Below are 19,012 nucleotides of genomic sequence, written 5' to 3' on the forward strand. Positions count from 1 at the left end.
AAGACTTCATGGGAAGTTATTCTTAGAACACCAAATGTCACCTTTGATAGATAACGGCCTTTTCTTTGAATAAAAATGAGCTTATGTGTTAATTTTATTATAAAATGGATTTCTTAGTTATATAGCAAACATTTTTTTTAAGATGTTTTGATTCAAGGTTCACTATGTTTATCCTGCATATTATTTTGATTTGTGGGCTTTTACCAGTTTATATTATAAGAATTTAAAACCAAGGAGTTTTTAACCATGTCCACATGGTTAAAATAGCATCTACTTTGTCCTTTGAAAGTTGATTTTTTACAAGCATCTAAGTAATGGTGTATGTTAGATTTACGTCATTCTTACTGAGATTCTTAACTGACAACAGAAAGCACTCATTTTGCTTCACCGCCAGTAAATGAGTGGTCCAACTCAACTGGTAGTTTATGGTATTATTTCTCTTACTTTCATTTCTTCCTAACACTCTCACATTTGCATTTCAGGTGGATTATAGCCAGAAGGTTGTCGTTTATGACCAAAGCTCCCAAGATGTTGCCTCTCTATCTTCAGACTGTTTTCTCACTGTACTTCTGGGTAAACTGGAGAAGAGCTTCAACTCTGTTCACCTGCTTGCAGGTAAGGTTTCTGGTGGAATGCAGAGGACTAGGAATCTCATTAAATTGTATGAGTAAGGAGTGCTTCACTGTGAGCTTCAAGTATAATAGATCATTGCTAATCTGTGTTTGGACTCCCCGTGTGGTGCCATAGGGTAAACACTGGACTGCAAACCACATGGTCAGCGGTTCAAACCTACTAGCTGCTCCATGGGAGAAAGATATGGCAGTCTGCTTCTGTAAAGTTGTACAGTACCAGTTCTACTCTGTCCTAGAGGGTTGTGATGAGTCAGAATTAACTTGATAGCAGCAGGTTTGGTTTTGGTTTAGAATCTGTGTTTATTGTATGAAATGATTTGTTCTATAGCTTTTGATTTTTTTTGTAACTTATTAAACTAGCATATTATCATTCTCCTACAGTCTGCATTGTATTCTTGACTTAGCTCAAATGATGGTTCACTTGGCTACCATACTTAATAGCTTATTGTTGTAAAGTACCTTCAAGTTGGTTCCAACTCACAGCGACCCTGTATAGGTTTTGAGGAGCGATTGGTGGGTTTGAACGCTGACCTTGCTGTTAGAAGTTCAGTGTTTCTCCTATAGTGTCATACCAGGACTCCACTTGTTAGCTAGAAAGTACCATAATCCCCCTATAGATACTCAAGGCCAGTGGAAACTCAAATACTCTTGTCATCCACACCTCAGAGGAAATAGTTCATGAGCCTAAGTGACATCATTAGAATACTCTGTTTCACTCCGCTTAGGTGGTAGCTTCTGGGTCTGGGTTGTCTTTATTTGTGAGGTTCTGAGCCATTAGGCTCTTTTTCTGAGATTAAAGAGTTCTTTCTGGTTAAAAACCTCCCTTACCATAGGAAAGCCTCTGACCAGTTGGAAGTTCTGTTGGTCAGTGAGTCCATTCCTTAGAGTAATTGGGGTAAGTACTGGGGAAGTTAAGTTCTTGGTATCTGTTTCTTTGCCAAGGTCCAGCTGCTCAGAGAACATGCCAAGGCTGTGGGTTAGAAGGACGTTTTGACAAATGTTACTTAAATATTTTACTTGTGGGGAAATAACTGACCATGGAAAAGCACACTGGCTTTTCATAGGTGTGAAAAGGAAACTACAAGGTTATTGGAGACTATTTTCACTACAGACTTTCCACAATGCTCTCGGCAGTTAGAGATGTTTGTTATCTTCATCAGAATGTTGGGATGTGTAGATGTGATACAAGAAAGGTAATTAATGTGGTTTCTTGGAGTAATTTCTTAGTCATTCTAATGTTTTCAACAACCCTGCCATTTATTCAAGAAGAAAACATCAGATATGTGATGTGGTTTTTAGGGTTATTAGATACCAGAAGTTGAAGAATTGTGGCCTAAATTCTACTCACGTTCTTCCTGAGGAGAATAATGTTGAAAAAGGGAAACACGAGGACCTCCTCCTCTAGAATCTAATAGCAGCCTCTTAAGAGGCTCTTTTCTTCTCATAAGAGAGATTCAAATTTATGTGGAAAGCCTAATTGTTGTTGTTATTAAGTACCATCAAGTTGGTTCTGACTTATAGGGACCCTATATAGTGTTTGCAAGGAGAGGCTGGTGGGTTTGGATTGCCAGTCTTGAAGTTAGCAGTCAGTGCTTATCCAACAGAGCCATACCAGGAGGACCTAGTTAGATGCTGTCCAGTCATTTCCAATTCATAGCAGTCCTGTACACAACAGAGCGAAACATTGCCTGGTCCTGTGCTACCCTCACAATTGATACCATATTTGAGCCCATTGCTGCTGCCACTGTGTCAATCCATCTCTTTGAGGGTCTTCGTTGTCACTAATCCTCTATTTTACCAAGCATAGTGTCCTTCTCTAGGGGTTAGTCCCTTCTGATAACATGTCCAAAGCATGAGATGAATTCTCGCCATCTTGGCTTCTAAGAATCGTTATGGCTATATATCCTCAAACACAGATTTGTTTGTTCTTCTGGTAGTCCATGATACTTCTCCGAAACCATAATTCAAATGCCTCAGTTCTTCTACAGTCTTCCTTATTCATTGTCCAACTTTTACATGCATGAGGCTATTGAAAATACTGTGGCTTGGGTCAGGCACACCTTAGTCCTCAATGTGATATCTTTGCTCATGAACACTTTAAAGAGGTCTTGTGCAGCTGATTTGCTCAGTGAAATAGATTGTTTGATTTCTTGACTGCTGCTTCAGTGGGTATTGATAGTGGATCCTAATAGAATGAAGTTTTAAGAAGTCACAAATGAAGAATAGGAATGAACAAGAGGTAATCTGGTATAGAAGCTACAGAAGTTTGTATAAGAAAAATGTAGCTGCTTTGCTCTATACCATTGCTGGGACTTGTCCTTGTTGGTCCTCCTACAGAAATAAAATTGAAGATTGGTAGGGGAGTAAAGGGGACTGGGAGAATGCAAAGTGACAACCATTTTTAAGGTTTGATATTTTGTTGGATATGACTGCTAAACTTTTAAATATTGATTGAAGAAAAGAAAAGTGTCTGAAAAGAGAGAGGTTGTTGACGTTAGATGTCTAGTCAATTTCCCTTCGACTTGTAGTGACCCCTTGTGACAGAGTAGAACTGCCCCAGAGGGCTTTGGGCTGTAATTTTTACAGAAGCAGATTGCTAGGTTTCTCTCCAGTGGAGACACTGAGTAGGATCAAACTAACAAACTTTTGGTTAACAGCCAAGTGCTTAACCGTGCACTACCAGACAATAGAGCAGTAGGGAAAAATAGCTAGGTTCAAGTGTTAGAGAATGTCCTCTTAGTGTAGGGTCCGTATTCATAGGAGGTCTCAGGGGCTTCTAGTTGATTCAGTGCAACTCCCAGCATCCCTTCCTGAGGTGGTCTGACGTCTACATTGAGGGTAGGCTGCAAAGAACAATGGACTAGGAGTCACAGCTGTAGCCCGTGTTTTCTGTCTCCTACTCACTGGCTGGGTTGGGTGACTTGGATAAGTCATCTAATTGAATTATCATCTGTTTGGTTTTTTTTTAGTTCTTAACAGGTAATAATAACCTTTGTCCAGTTGTAAGGATCATGTTGGAAAATGCATGTGGAATCTCTGTACTATAATTTTAAAAAACTATCATCATTGGAGTCCTGGTGTGGCGCTGTAGGATAAGCACTGAACCACAAGGTCAGCAGTTCAAACTCACCAATCACTCCTTGGAAACCCTATACGGGGTCACTATGAGTTGGAACCAACTCGATGGCACCTAACAACAACAACATTTTATTGCCATTTTGAGAATCTCTGTTGGGACAGCAGTTAAACACTTGGTTGCTAACTGAAAGGTCACTGGTTTGAACCCACTAGCTGCTCCATTGAAACAAGATGTGGCAGTGTGCATCCATAAAGATTACATTCTAGGAAACTCTGTGGTTTAGTTCGGCTCTGTCCTCTATGAGTTGGAAGTAACTTGATGGTAGTGAGTTTAGGTTGATTGGATTATTATCATTATGAGTTAGAAAGATACTGTTGCTAATGTCTTATTGATCAGCATTTTTGATCTTATTAATTTTCATAAAACTAGTTCTCTTTTAAAAAAAAATTGTTTCTTTGCATGTACTTATTCACCTGTGTGTCACCTCATTCTCATTCTACCAACCCTCCTAGTCTATTATATTTCTATGAGTGCCGATTGGAGGAAAATACAGGGTGAAAAATTACTGAATGTGGACTTTGTGTGTGTGTGTATGAACAGAAAATAAAAGGGTTAATTTAGTAGAAATAAAGATCAACTGACAGATGAAAAAATATTGTTTTATATTTCTTTATTGATTTCTGAAAAGCAAAAGGGACCTATAAAAAAAGTGCCGTGTTCCGACTCATAGTGACCCTGTACAGGGTTTCCTAGGCTGTAAATCTTTACAGGAGCAGAAAGCCTTACCTTTCTCCTGCATAACAGCTGGTAGTTTTGAACTGCTGACCTTGTGGTTCACAGCCCGATTCGTAACAACTACGCTACCAGAGCTATAGTAGTTTATTAACCCCACAGCACTCCTTTTTATACTATGATAGGCACAGGAGAGCCCTACACCACAGTACCATAAGTGATCATAGAGTTCAGCTCTTTCATGTACAAATAAGGAAAATAGCAGTCGAGTGAGTCTTCTAAGTTCTTACTGTTCTACCTGGAATACTTAGCCCAAGGCCCAGATGGTAAGTAATTCCAGACTCTTCAGGGATTTCATCAGGAGGCTGAATTGGGACTTGAGGGTGCCTGTTTCTGATCAGGTTTATTCTAAAAGGCTTTGTTTTTGGTAGTTCACTCTAAGCCTCTTTGTAACTATCAAGTCATAGGTCTTATTTATTTAATATTTTTTTGAATGAAGCAACCTATAATCCTGTAGTATCACAAACCCATTGCCATCAAGCTGATTCCAACTCTTAACCGGTAGGACAGAGAACTGCCCTATAGGGTTTCTAAGGCTGTAATTGTAACAGAAACAGATTGCCGCATCTTTTTCCACAGAGAAGCCTGGTGGGTTTGAACTGCTAACCTTTTGGTTAATATCTGAGTGCTTAAACACTGTGCCATCAGTGCGCCTTTGAAAAAGTATACCATATAAAAAAGTTAAAAGCATTAAATTATTATAGAAAAGGGAGGGTCATCAGGTAAAAAGTCTTCAACTCTGAAGTATGCCTCTGCATAAAGATGAAAGGTAGCATGTCCTGGTGTGGCGCTGTGGGCTAATGCGTCAGACTGCAAAGTCGTTTGAACTGCAAGGTTGGTGGTTCAAGCTCACCAGCTGCTCCTTGGAAACCCTATAAAGGGTCGCTATGGGTCGGAATCAACTTGACAGCACTTAACAACAACAATGTTCTAGGTACTCTGCTAAGGACTTTTATAAACATTTAGTCTCTGAGTTCAGCCAAGATCTTCAGTTAAAAACCAAGTACATACTTCTGTTTCTTTGAGTTAAATTTGATAGTGTAGCTAAGGCTGTGAAAGAATAAAAATGTTCCCAACTTTTTACACATTTTCTAGATTCAGTCAGTGTTGTTGTTGTTGTTAAGTACCATCGTGTTGGTTCCGACTCATAGCGACTCTGTATAGGGTTTCCAAGGAACAGCTGATAAGTTTGAACTGCCGACCACGTGGATCAAACTGTCCTTGCGGTCCTGCACTTATTCTACAGCGCCATGTAGTTTTTGGCTTAATGTAATTTATTATTGTCCTTCCTGATGGAAGTATATTAGAACCTTGATCTTGCAGATCAGTTTTTACTGCCCATAGTATCATTATGGGGGAGCACAGTGGCTCCACATGACAAGCACTGGACTGCAAACCACAAGGTCCAAGGATAGAACCCTCTAGCTGCTGCACGGGAGAAAGATGAGGCTTTCTGCTCCTGCAAAGATTTTTAAAAAGTCCTGGAAATCCTATACAGGGTTGCTATGCGTTGGAACCAACTCAAAAGCACTTAAAGACAACACAAAATATTGTTATGATTTATCCAGTTTGGCATTTTTTCTTTCTTTTGTCTAGTGAAAGGAAATTTTTACTCATTCCATTTAAAATCCTCTAGTGTTTGGTAAAAGAGTTAAAAACTAATGGGTTCCAGCAAAAGTGCAACCGTTTTCAGGTAGTGTTTAAAAAACTGTAGTCACTGAAAACAAACTAAAAATAGGTGTTTTTCCCACTGGTTGCCATGTATTTGCTGGCTCAACTTGTGAGCCTCAAGTTAGTATGAGTTTATCCAAATTGGATCATCCTTTCTCCAATTACTACTTCCCAGTGTGGTAAGCCAGTTGATGTCACTTCCCAGCTCCCAGTGGCTAAGATATAGTGACAGAGATGATGTCTTTTTAAAAAATTGGCCAGACTAAAGCTGGCCCCACAGTTCCTCATCCTGACATTTTGCACAAGTCAGAAGAAAGCACCCTAGCTGAGAGCGGTGACATCAGCCTTCCCTGGTTCCACTGTGTCATCTCTATGCTCTGACAGATGCCAGCTCTGGGTGAATTCTTCAGCTTTCCCAGTCAGTCTCAGTGTGTAATGGGCACTTATGTGGTTGGGCTCTGGGACCTGGGGGGACTGGAAAAGTAAAAGGCTTGTTGGCCTTGCCCTTGAGAGCCTTAATTTGAGGTTATATGTCTACGGTGGATATGACAAAGAGAAGCATGTGATCTTGTGCTAAATTGTGTGAAGCATTGATAGGAATGAGTCCATGTAGCCTGGAGAGGTCAGAGGAGACTTGATTACAGAAATGAAATTTTAAGAAAACCTTGAAGGATGAGTACGATTTGGGTTGGGAGGGTCCTTGGCATTCTAATGCAGGGAATGAAACTCATTACAATGCTGGGAATGAAGATAGATTGGGAGGTGCAATGAGGACACTGGAGTGGATTCAGTGTGTGTGTAAGTGAAGAGCATTAGGAAGGGGAATTGGAATGGGCAGTGGGAGTTGAGAGGGAATGAGATTAGATTATGCAGGTCCACAGGTCCTTTAAATCATAAAGACAGATTTGTATTTTGGTGTGGGGGGCACTAGGAGCCATGGGAGATTTGGTTGCAATGCCTGATATCCTTGAATTGCCAGGTGTTTCTCCTGACCTCTTAGGTTTGTGTGTTCTTCTCTTCTGCAACTGAATCAAGCCAGCATCTTCTCTGCCTCAGATGGCTTCAGCAGCCTCTAAACTGTTGTCTTCTCACATCCTCTCTTTCCATCCTCCAAATTATTGCTCACACTGTAGCCACAGTTTTATTTATATATATATATATATATATATATATATATGTTTTTTCTTAAATGATTTATTGTGAATTATGTGATAGTATACATGGGAGAACATTAGTTTTACATTCATTCTATCATATATCGTCTCATTGCCATGGTTACAGACCCCTCCATGCAATCCTTCCCCCGTGACCCCCAGGTCTTCAGCACACAGTCACTCTCCCTCTCTGGGTCTAGAGTCTCCAGCTGCTCCATCGCTCCACATCATCATCTCTGGCTCCATTTCAGGCATCACTGCTTCTCTGGGTAGGGTCCCGCTCTCTGCTCTTCTCCCTTGATGGTCCTAGGGACCTCTGCTCCTAGACTGAAAAGTCAATCACTCCCCTCCTTGCTATAAAACGTCCACCTTTACATTTCCAACCCTCACAGTCAGTCTTGATAACAATTATTCACGCTTGTATCACAAGAGACCCGTCTGCATTTCATTGCATCATCCCTGCCTAGTCAGATTGAATACTACTCACTGGAGATTCTACCTTCCTCCAGGCCCTCTGGGTCTAGGTTCCCTCTTGAAAGCTTGTAAGCCAGTCACTTCTTGCCTTTGTGGCCCCCCACCCCCCATTTTGGGTAGCCAATGTCCAAGTTACCCATCCCTGTCTACTCTGTGTGTGGAGGGGGGGTGGGAATGATTCTTGCCACAGTTATATTTTTAATGTAATCCAGATTATATCCCTTATTTGAAATGCATCAGTGCTTTAAGGATGCATTCCACACTCCTTAGCTGACTCATAAGCCCTGCAATGGCTGACTCCTGCCCATCTCTCTTACTTTATCTAGTGTCACTGTAAAGTTCTCAGTTCTTTTGTTTTTTAATATATTTATTGTGAATTGAGTGAAGATTTATAGAGCAGATCATCAGTTTTACATTCAACAAATCATATACTTAGTTTTCTCTAGATTTCTATCAAACTGAAAAAACCGCAAGGTCAGTGGTTCAAATCCACCAGCTGCTCCTTGGAGACCCTGTATAGGGTTGCTATGAGTTGAAACTGACTCAGTGGCCCTTAATAGCAACAATATAACATCTCGTATCTTACTTCCTATCGGTGTTTCTTATTGCTGTTCCTCTTCCTTTTCCACCCATCTGAATTTTGTCCTTAGGTAAATGCTGCCCTTTTGGTCTCTTATTGGTTGACCATTCTATGACATGCGTACCTTACTCGTGTTGAGCCACAGCGGTGAAGTCCTCAGTTTTTTTGTGTCAGCTCTTTCAGACTTATCTTAGTTTCTCTAAACCTACAATGTCATGCTCTCTTGACCTTCAAAGGAACTTTGTCCTCTGCCTTGGGATCCCCTCTTCTTTTCCATTTGCCTGTGTATCTGCTGATGAATTCTGTATTTTTAAACCTTCCCTTGCTACGAGGCAACATTGGTGTTCTCTTTTCATACACACTTGCATAACATCCTCCTCTTCTTTGACCATCTACCACAATGACCTAACTATTTGTCTAATTCCTTGGTTAACATATGCCCCACCAATATGTCAATTTCATGCAGAACAGGGCCTCTGTCTTGTCACTATGTGTTCCCATTACCTGACACTATGTCCTGCTCACAGTAGATGCTCATTAATTTAAAAAAACAAAAACAAATGTGTGAATACCCAAGGTCTTTCCTGTTGTATGTCCTTCTTTCTTCCAGTCTCCTTGGCTGAAGAGGAATACTGTTGATAGAGCAGAATACACACAAGTGGTCTTGTGGGAGAGCCAGCTACAGGATAGAGTAGAAAGCTTTGAGCATCATATAGGAAAACCTGAGAAATGTGTTATGTGGTGATTCATGGGCAGTTCACAAATGAGTCAATTCTGATTCTCAATAGTCATTATCCAGAAACCAGATTCAGATTCCTTTTTCTTCCTGACTCAAAGTTACCCCCTGATCAATAATCTCATTTCTTCGTGGCTTTTGATGATGATCACTGTGTACACATCCAACAGATACTTCATCCTCATCTGGGGTATAATTTGTTGTGTGGTTAAGTGTTTTTGAGTCGGTTCCAACTCATAGCGACCTTGTGTAGGCTTTCCAATGAGCAGCTGGTGGGATGGAGCTGATCCGGCAGCATTGTATAGTTGGTGTCTAATATGATAAGGAGGAAGATGAGGCTTTCTGCTCCCGCAAAGATTTAGAAGCCCCGGAAATCCTACACAGGGTCTACAGAGTCGGAACAAACTCGACGGCACTTAACAACAACAACAGAAAACAATTGGTTTCCTAAGGGCTGTGCCCTTGATTCCCTGAGCCAAGTAGTTATCCCAGACCTCTACACACCATGCATGGGTGTAAGAGGATTTCTCCTTCTCTCATGTTAAGGCCCCTGGATATGGCAGAAGCACAATGAGAATGTACTGCTGCCCTTAGATGACTAGGCAGCATTCACCAAGTCTGCCTTTCTTCTTTTAGTAGCAAGAAAATGATTTTCTTTTCCTGTGCCTCCCCTCTCACCCTGTGAATATCTTTTGGGGCATTGTAGTCTAGGAATAGGACGTAGGCCTGTGCTCCCACCCAAACCAGCATAGTTTTTGGCTTTGAATGGACTCAGGAAATCCTTTTGAACACCAAAAATAAACAAGACTTATGTCGATCAACACTATTAATTGTAACAAGGAAGGACTCAATAAACATTTATTGAATTCTAATTACATGCCAGGTACTGTGCTAGATGCTGAGGGGATTACAAAGGAATAAAAGAATTCATATCCTCAGGTAGTTCACAGTGTATTATAACTGGAGAAATAAGACTCGCCACAACACACGCACAAAGGTACTCCATAGTTTCTAGGGCACTGGGAGATGCTGCTGCAGTGTGGTGTTTTATAGAAGTTCTAAGTCGGTAAGGCCATATCTAGGCACACTGGTCAGGGAGGAGTTTTTTTTTTTGTTTTTTTTTTAATGCATTGGTAGAAATGAATCTAACAGGGATCATCTCACATAGTAAGGAAAGTGTATACAGTATTGTGAAGCATTTGTTTTGTGCTGACTGTGTATCGGTGTTCAGAGGGTTTTGATACAAAATGTATTTTGTTGATCATGGTCAAAAAAATTTGGACTATAAGGGGGATCCAAAAAGTTCATGGAAAAACAGAATTAAAAAATAATGGAATTTTCCCACAACTTTTTTTGAAGCCCCTTGTCACTGTTGTAGAAGAGTTGTGATTTGTGCTTGCCTGTGGTTTGGAAAGAAATATTAAATGGATTGGAAGAGATCATGTGGCAAAGGCCCAGACATTGGAAAACACATGGTGTGTTAAGAAGACCAGTTTGCTTGATGGGAAAGCACACAGTGTGTTGGGAAGAAGACCAATTTGCTTGGGTAGACATAGGGTGGGAGGGGAAATTAGGCTAGATAATAGGTTAGGATTGGATTGTGAAAGTTCTTAAATGTCTGACTAAGAACATTTGAGGGAAAGAAAAAACAAGCTTTGGGGAGGCATTGATGGTTCAGTGGTAGAACTCTTGCCTTTCTTGTAGGAGACCTAGTTCAGTTCCTTGCTAGTGCACCACATGCTTATGCAGAGCTTATACAGCCACCACCTGCCTGTCAGTGGAAGCTTGTGTGTGGCTAAAATGCTGCACACTTTTCAGTGGAGCTTCCAGACTAAGAAGAAAGGTGTGGCAATCTGCTTATAAAAAATGTAATCTTGTGGATTGAAATCCTCTGGCTCACAATAGTCTGATCGGTAACTAGTCACGGGGATGGTACAAGACCAGGCAGTGTTTTGTACTCTTGTGCACAGTACCACCATGAGTTGGAATGACTTTGAGGACAGCTAAGAACACCAACAAAAACTGGATTTTATTCTGTGGCTGTTTGGGAGCAGAGAATGACATAAAAAACTGTATTTGAGGGTGCTTAATGTGGCAGCCCTACTGTGGCATTGTATGATAAACATTGGACTTCAAGGTCAGTTTGAACTGGTAGGTCAGTGATTGGAACTCACCAGCCACTCCTCAGAAACTGTATATAGATATGGTCGCTATGAGTTGGAACCAACTCAGCAGCATACAGCAGCAACAGTAGGGCAGCAGGGGTAGAAAGCTTTCAAGTAAAATGGCCAAAAGGAGTTGAAAATGTTACATTGGAGTTTGGAACACCAAGCTTAAAAATACAGGCTTGGAAATCTTTCATTTTCAGGTGAAAATAAGCAAATGAGATCTCTTTAGTAAGATAACCTCTTCTTTTCATGTTGATGGAAGTTGTTATGTTGTTGTTAGTCAGCTCCAACTCACAGAGACCTATGTACAACATAATGAAACACTGCCCAGTCGTGGGCCATCCTCACAACTAATGTTACCCTTGAGCCCATTGCTGCTGCCACTGTGCTAAACCATCTCATTGTTGTGGGTCTTACTCTTTTTTGATGGCCCCTCCGGACAGCATGTCCGAAGTATGAGAGACAAAATCCTGCCACCTTGGCTTTTAAGGAACATTCTGACTGTCCTTCTGGCAGTCCACGGTACTTTCAGTATTCTCCTCCAACACCGTAACTCAAATACATCAATTCTTCTATGATTTTCCTCATTCACTGTCCAACTTTCACGTGCATATGAGGCTGTTGGAAATACCATGGCTTAGGTCAGGAGCACCTTAGTTCTCAAACAGACATCTTTGGTCTTTAACACTTTAAAGCATTCTTGTGTAGCGGATATGTCAGTTTGATTTCTCGGCTGCTGCTTCCATGAGTGTTGATAGTGGATCCAAGCAAATGAAGTCTTTTGACAGCTTCAGTCTTTTCTCTATATATTATGATGTTATTTATTGGCTCAGTTGTGAGGATTTTTGTTTTCTTTACATTGAGGTGTAATCCTCACTGAAGGCTGTGGTCTTTGAGCTTCATCAGTAAGTATTTCAAGTCCTCTCTGCTTTCAACAAGAAAAGTTGTATCATCTGCACATTGCAGGTTGTTAATGAGTCTTCCACCAATCCTGATATGCCATATTCCTCTTCAAATAATTCAGTTTCTCAGACTATTTGCGCAGTCTACAGACTGAATAATTATGGTGAAACAATACAACCCTGGTGCGCACCGTTCCTGATTTTAAGCCCGTCTGTATCTCCTTGTTCAGTTTGAATGACTGCCTGTTAATCTATGTACTGATTCCTCATGAGCACAATGAAGTGTTCTGGAATACCCATTCTTCACAATGTTACCCATAGCTTGTCAAGAACCACACAATTGAAAGCTTTTGCATAGTCAATAAAGCACAAATAAATATCTTTCTGGTATTCTGTGCTTTCATCCAAGATCCATCTGATGTCAGCAGTGATATCCTTCATTCCATGTCCTCATCTGAATCCAGCTTGAATTTCTGGCAGTTCCCTGTTGCAGCCATGTTTTAATTATCTTCAGCAAAATTATTACTTACATCTGATACTATGAAATTGTTCAGTGATTTCTGTATTCTTTTGGGTCACTTTTCTTTGGAATGGGCACAAATATGGATCTCTTCCAATCAGTTGGCTATGTAGCTATCTTCCAAATTTTTTGGCATAGATGAGTGAGAGCCTCCAATGCTTCATCAATTTGTTGACAGATATCCATTTGTATTCCATCTATTCCTGAAGTCTTGCTTTGTACCAGTGCTTTCAGTGTAGATTGGACGTCTTCCTTCATTACTTTCATACCTCGTTAAATGGTTGAACATAGACCATTTCTTTTTTGGTACAGTGACTTGTATACTTTCCATCTTCTTTTGATATTTTCCGCATCATTCAACATTTTGCCCATAGAATTCTTCAGTATTGCAAGTTGAGGCTGGAATTTTTTCTTCAGCTGATGGAAGTTGAGTCCTTCTAAACTCTTCTTTCTCAGGAAGTCTCAGGATACTGTTTGCTTGATTGTTGTCTCCATATCTTAAAAACACCAGTGGGCCAATCAGAGTTGCTACTTGGTAATCTGGATGCCTGCTCACATAATTCATTAATTTTACTCAGTCAACTTGCAGATTTTGGCTGTATTCCTTTTTTGACTGGTTATTCTGGTTGTATTCTTTAGAACTGCCTTTGTTTGAGGGTATTTATTAGGAGTTCTGATTGTGTGTATTTGTTTTAAGAAAAGGAGTTTCTGAGTATGATTATGTATTTCCAGTTTGAAAAATTGATAAAAAGAACTGTCACTGTACATCTTCTAAGACCTCTTTCCGAAATACTGCCTCTCGATTTTGCCAGTTGAACTGATTTAGATAATGTTAGTGTGAGGAATAATAAGATAATTAGAATAACAAGACACTTTGAATCAGAAGAAATTCAATTATAAGTTGCATTATTTTAATAATCAGTGATTTTTCTTATGCTAGCACTGAGAATTCTTAATTCATTAGCATATGTGATCATTGTGTTAATCCCCAAATTAGATTAGATAGAACTTCCCACTTCCTGCCTGTGCCAAGTGATGGAGTGATTTTATAAACGGGTGTTTTTCGGAGACAACAGTTCTAAGACAAGTTTTATGGGTTTTGGCTGCTTACCTAGTTTCTGAAGGGTCTTCAGAGAAAAATGCCTGTCTGTCACTTCCTCTTGGTTTAATACTCCAATCCAGTCATTTCAGACTAAAGCATAGAATAATTTCAATAGCAGTTAAAACATTTACTATATAGAATTGTGAAATACTTCCAGTATTTTCTATGTACTAATATAGAAGTGTGAAATACTTCTAATATTTTCTATTTTTAATATTTAGGTTGTTTTCTTTGTACAAGGGTAAAGCAGCAGGTTTTACTTTCATTTCGGAGAGAGCTGTTCTCTATAGGTACAGGTATAACTGCCATCAGTTTGATTCCAACTCATTGCAACCCTAGAGGACAGGATAGTACCTTATGCCCCTAGTGTTTCCAAGGCTGTCATCTTTGCCAAAGCAGAGTGCCTCATCTTTTTCCTGAGAAGCAGCTGATGGATTTGAATCGCAGACCTTTTAGTTAGCAGCCAAGCACTTTAATATTTGTACCACCAGAGCACCTTAAATCATTCGTTTACTCTATATTCTAAAGTGTATAAGAGATTGCATTATGTCACACACACAAAAATCTGTTTTACGAAAGCATCAAGCTATTTGAAAACTATAAAAAGCATACTGTGATAAATAACTGGTTGCAAGGGTCTGATTGTTCTTAGGAAGAGAAATGAGTGACTAATTGGAAAAAGTTGCTATATGTATTTTATTTTACTTGACAGGCTTTATTTTTTTCCCTAAAAATGGAATGGTGCTTCACACTGGCTTTTGCATTTATTTGGCATTGCAAAGGCTCTCAAAGGAAGAAATATCTCTTGACTGAATTAGAATAAAGGGATACATAAATTTTGACTGCGTTTGAAACTACACTGCATATTCTATTTAATGTCGTATATATGGCTTTATGTATAAACATATATTCATTGGTTGGATTTATGGAAGACTTATTAACAAGCAGAAACATTGTAGTCAACCTATCTCTCCACCCCATGTTCTATACAGAGCATGTGACTGTGTATGTGTCTTCCTCTTAAATGCAAACAATTTTAGTGTGAGGGGGAACATCTGATAGAACTGTTCTTAGATCTAGGTCTGCATTAGCAAATCACATGTAGGTTAATAATACTTTCTGTTTTTTTTTGCATTTCTGTAACCAGGGATAGGAGAAACCTAGCAAAATTGGACAGTGATTCAAATCCTTGAACAACTTTAAAAATAATACTTTCAAACTCTCTTGAAAAAGCTTGTCTGTTTTTCAGGGCTACTTTTCACAGTAAACAGGACAATGAACTGATGTTATTATGTCTTGTTGTGGTAGACTCTCACTGGGAGTCTAGGAGACAGCAGAGAGTTATGACATGGGCAGATAAGATTACTTGTTATTTTACATAAATGAATTGTATTTTTCTTTTCATGTAGATTCAGTTTGTAGGAGACCTAGCAAAGGAAGAGGAACATTTTAGACATATTTCGAAACTGAGCTGCTGCTGATGCCGCACATAGTTTTTAAGGGTATAGGGAAACAGGCAGTGTCTCATCTGTTGTTAATTAATAAAATGAAACTGGGGTCACTAGAGTACAACAGTGAATGAGAAAGGTCATTGAATGGAAAAAGCAGTCAATGAAGGAGGATATATCAACCTAGTGGAACATTGTCATAGATAAAGATCAGGGGAAACGTGGGTACTCTGGCTGAGGTAGTGTTTTCTGGAAGTGACTGGGAGCCATAGTTTAGAACATTTCAAGCCAAACAGCATTAAAATGAATCTTCTGATTCCAACAAAATTTGTGAGATATTTTAAGGCTGTTCTGGGTTTGTGCTAGATATTAGTTGAACAGATTTTTTTAAGAAGAGGTTTCGTTTTGTTTTATAGTGTGTTAACTATTTTGTTTTGCTTTTCATCTTTGCTTTTTTGTTTGATGCTGGAATGGTTTATTTCTGTTCGGTGTCTTAGAATTTTCTAGTGCCGCACTTTCACTTTTGAGATTACCAAAGTTAAGTGATTCAGGATTGCTGTTCTAATTAACAATAGAGTTGGACTTAGAACATCCAGGCTCTCTGGCTTAGTTGATGGTTATAGAATCAGAGTTGTATTCCTTCTGAAAGTTGTTCTGTGGAGAATGGCATGGAAGCCCTCAAGGCGTAGCTTCAGCCTCACTACCCATGCCAATGTGTGACCATATTTACATTTCAGTTAGTTCACTGTAAACTTTGCTATGGGATTCATGTGAAATGCATTAAAAGGGTCTCTATGTGTCTGGTTATGTCAGAACTCCCTTTCTTTGTCCTCATGTAAGCTTTTGAACCTTAAAGGTTTAGGGAAGCAAGTCTTTTCCATCAGTTTGGGAGAGGGCCGTGCCATTTTTAGCCTGATATTGAGACTTGGCATGGTAGTGCTGGTGAGGCAAGACTCCATTCATAGATACTAGCAAGACTGTGCCCACATCCAAAGGAGAGTTGAAGTCAATGCCATAGTGTTTACAGAAGGGGTGTAGCATTGCACTGACAGCACAACTCTAGAGCGAGACTGCGTGGACTCATCCTGGCTCTGCCACTAAGTAGTATACTTAGTAGCCTCCATCTCCTTTCCTGTAAAATGGGAATAATAATGGTTCCTCTCTCATTGGCTAGTTGGGAAGGCTGACTTATTACTTGCAAAGTGCTTAAGAGTAATACTTTACACACTGTAATGTTCAGTACCTTCAAGTTATTATTACTTATGTATGTAAAATAGAATTCAAGTGGAGACCTTTTGGATTGTCTGGTTTTTTTTTCTTCTTTGAGGACGTTTACTGGACTATCTTTTTGTTGTATTTAAATGAGAAACTACTCAGTGAATTATTTTAGAGTCAGAAATGAAAATGGTCCTTTGAGGAAATACAACCATAGATGTTTTTAAAGAAAAAATAGAAACACTCAAACCTGTTGCTGCTGAGTGAGTTTCTTATTCATATGACTCCACACTCACCTCCTCCTAACTTACCCACTGTCATAGGATCTGACATTTGTCATTGACAACCATAGTAAAAGGTCTACTATACACCTGGTTTTGCATTAATGACGTACATCTTGCCGTAACACATGCCTCGGTGTAAGGTGAGATAGTAAACCTGGCTGTGATGGTTAAGGTTATGTGTCAATTAGGCTAGGCCATGATTCTCGATGGTTTTGCATAGCAACCTTGGAACTTGACTATGTGAGCAGTGTGCGTATTATAGAATAGAACTGCTCCACAGGGTTTTCTTGACTGTAATCTTAAGTCTTTCTTCGATGGTGCTGCTGGATGGGTTTGAACTGCCCACCATTAGGTTAACAGTTGAGAGTAAACTGTTTGTACAACACAGATAAATTAATACAACTAAATTATAATCAAAATAGTGCCTCTTAGTTGTTATATTACATAGGTGTAAAGCAGTTGTTATGTTACACCTGTAAAGAATGATGAGACTCTGACGTTTATTGCTATAAGAAAATGTCACCTTAAATAATTGTATAATTGTAAAACTAAATATATATATATAAATAACACATTGTCACTGAATTGATTCTGACTCATAGTAACCCTTTATAGGCTTTCTTTGATTGCAAATGTTTACTGGAGCAGATAGCCTTATCTTTCTCCTGTGGAGTGACTGGTGAATTTGAACCACTGACCTTGTGGTTAGCAGCCCAGCGCCTAACAAGGCACAAATCACTTACAGAAACAAAATGATAGATCCTGAAGACTGGTACTCAATTCATATACAAGGGAACTTCAAATAGTTCATTGAAAAATAGATAAAAGATAATGGAAACTTGCCATAAACTTGTTGAAGGCCCTTGGCACATAATACATATACTGATACTGGCTGGCCCCTTTGTTGAGACTTGTTTCACTGCCTCAGAGTTTTAGAGATTCTCTAATCAATTCTATTTTGGTGTTTGCGTTAGTCCTAGTATAGCATTTCCTTAAATGTGAGTTACACTGCTGTCAATGAATTTTAGGGTGGTGAAAATGATGGGAGCTTCCATAGTCACATAAGTTTAGGAAACTTATTTCAGTTAAATGAAATTAAACCCGTTTCCTTGGAGATACTTTTCAGAGTCTATAATATGCTGATGGTGCTATGACTCTCCCAAGCAAATAAGATACATAGTATTTCTCTATTTTTGGGACCAATATCTCATATATCAAATTCTTACAGGTCATTAGTGCTCTGGAATACACTTTAAGCAATATTACTTTAGAAACATTGCTTTTTTTTTTTTTTTTACTTTGTGTCTTTGGTGAATGTTAATGAAGTATAACTAAGAAGTGGGCTATAAACAAGGGTAGAGGTAAACCTCACAGACAAGGCTTGGGTCTTGAATGTATGATCACTGTAAGAAAATAGTAATTGCTGATTCCTATTGAATACTTAAGGGGCTCTGGTAGCGTGTAGTGGTTACGAGTTGAGCTGCCAACCTCAAGGTCAGCAGTTCGAAACTGCCAGCAGTTCCACGGTAGAAAGATGAGGCATTCTGCTCCTGTAAAGATGTACAGCCTCAGAAACCCTGTTGCTATGAGTTGTAACCGACTCCATGGTACTTAACAACAACAACATTGAATACTTACTGTGTGCTAGGCACAGCGGGCTATGGATGTGTTAACTAGTTTAATTCTCTCAACAACTCTTGAGTCAGGTACAATCATCCACATTTATAGAAGAGGAAAGCCAGGGGATTTAAGCAACTTGCTCAAGATCAGACAACTAGCAAGTGGTGGAGCTCAGGTGCAGCGGCCTGTGCTCTCAATTTCTCTGCTGTACAGTCAGGGGGGCATGTGTGTGTGTATGAGGGGAGGGGTGCTGTGGTATATACAAGTACATGCATAGGGTTGGGGTATTCCTGGATGAGAGAAAAGCATGAAAGTATGAAGTAATACTGAGTTGTGTGTGACTGAAGGTCATGGTTGGAAATGAAATGGTAAGAAATGAAACTGCGTCGAGGTTCGGATCCCCGAGAGCCACATCTATCACACAAAGGAATTTGGGCTTTATATAATGGAAACACTTACTCTGTCAGATTGCCTTGAGAACTTCAGTGAGCATAAAGTGCTTATGTGTGAAAATAACATAGACCCTTACTGAATTACGTTAGAGAATAGGAAAGCACACTTGTAGCACAATTGCTGCCACCGACTTCCTATCATGGCACTTTGCTGTATAGCGCAACCTGTACTGAGCAGAGACA

The 19,012-nt window shown here is 39.6% G+C and overlaps 1 protein-coding gene across 1 annotated transcript in view; it reads left to right on the plus strand.

Moving 5' to 3' along the window:
* DUSP16 (dual specificity phosphatase 16) overlaps positions 1-19,012 on the plus strand; it is an 80,071-nt gene that overhangs the window by 798 nt on the left and 60,261 nt on the right. Inside the window, exon 2 of the mRNA XM_006866052.1 lies at positions 483-615. Coding sequence (XP_006866114.1) covers positions 483-615 — 133 coding nt within the window. The remainder of the gene's footprint in view (positions 1-482; positions 616-19,012) is intronic.

This window comes from Chrysochloris asiatica, unplaced genomic scaffold (genome assembly GCF_000296735.1).
Source record: "Chrysochloris asiatica unplaced genomic scaffold, ChrAsi1.0 scaffold00086, whole genome shotgun sequence".
Taxonomy (NCBI): Eukaryota; Metazoa; Chordata; class Mammalia; order Afrosoricida; family Chrysochloridae; genus Chrysochloris; species Chrysochloris asiatica.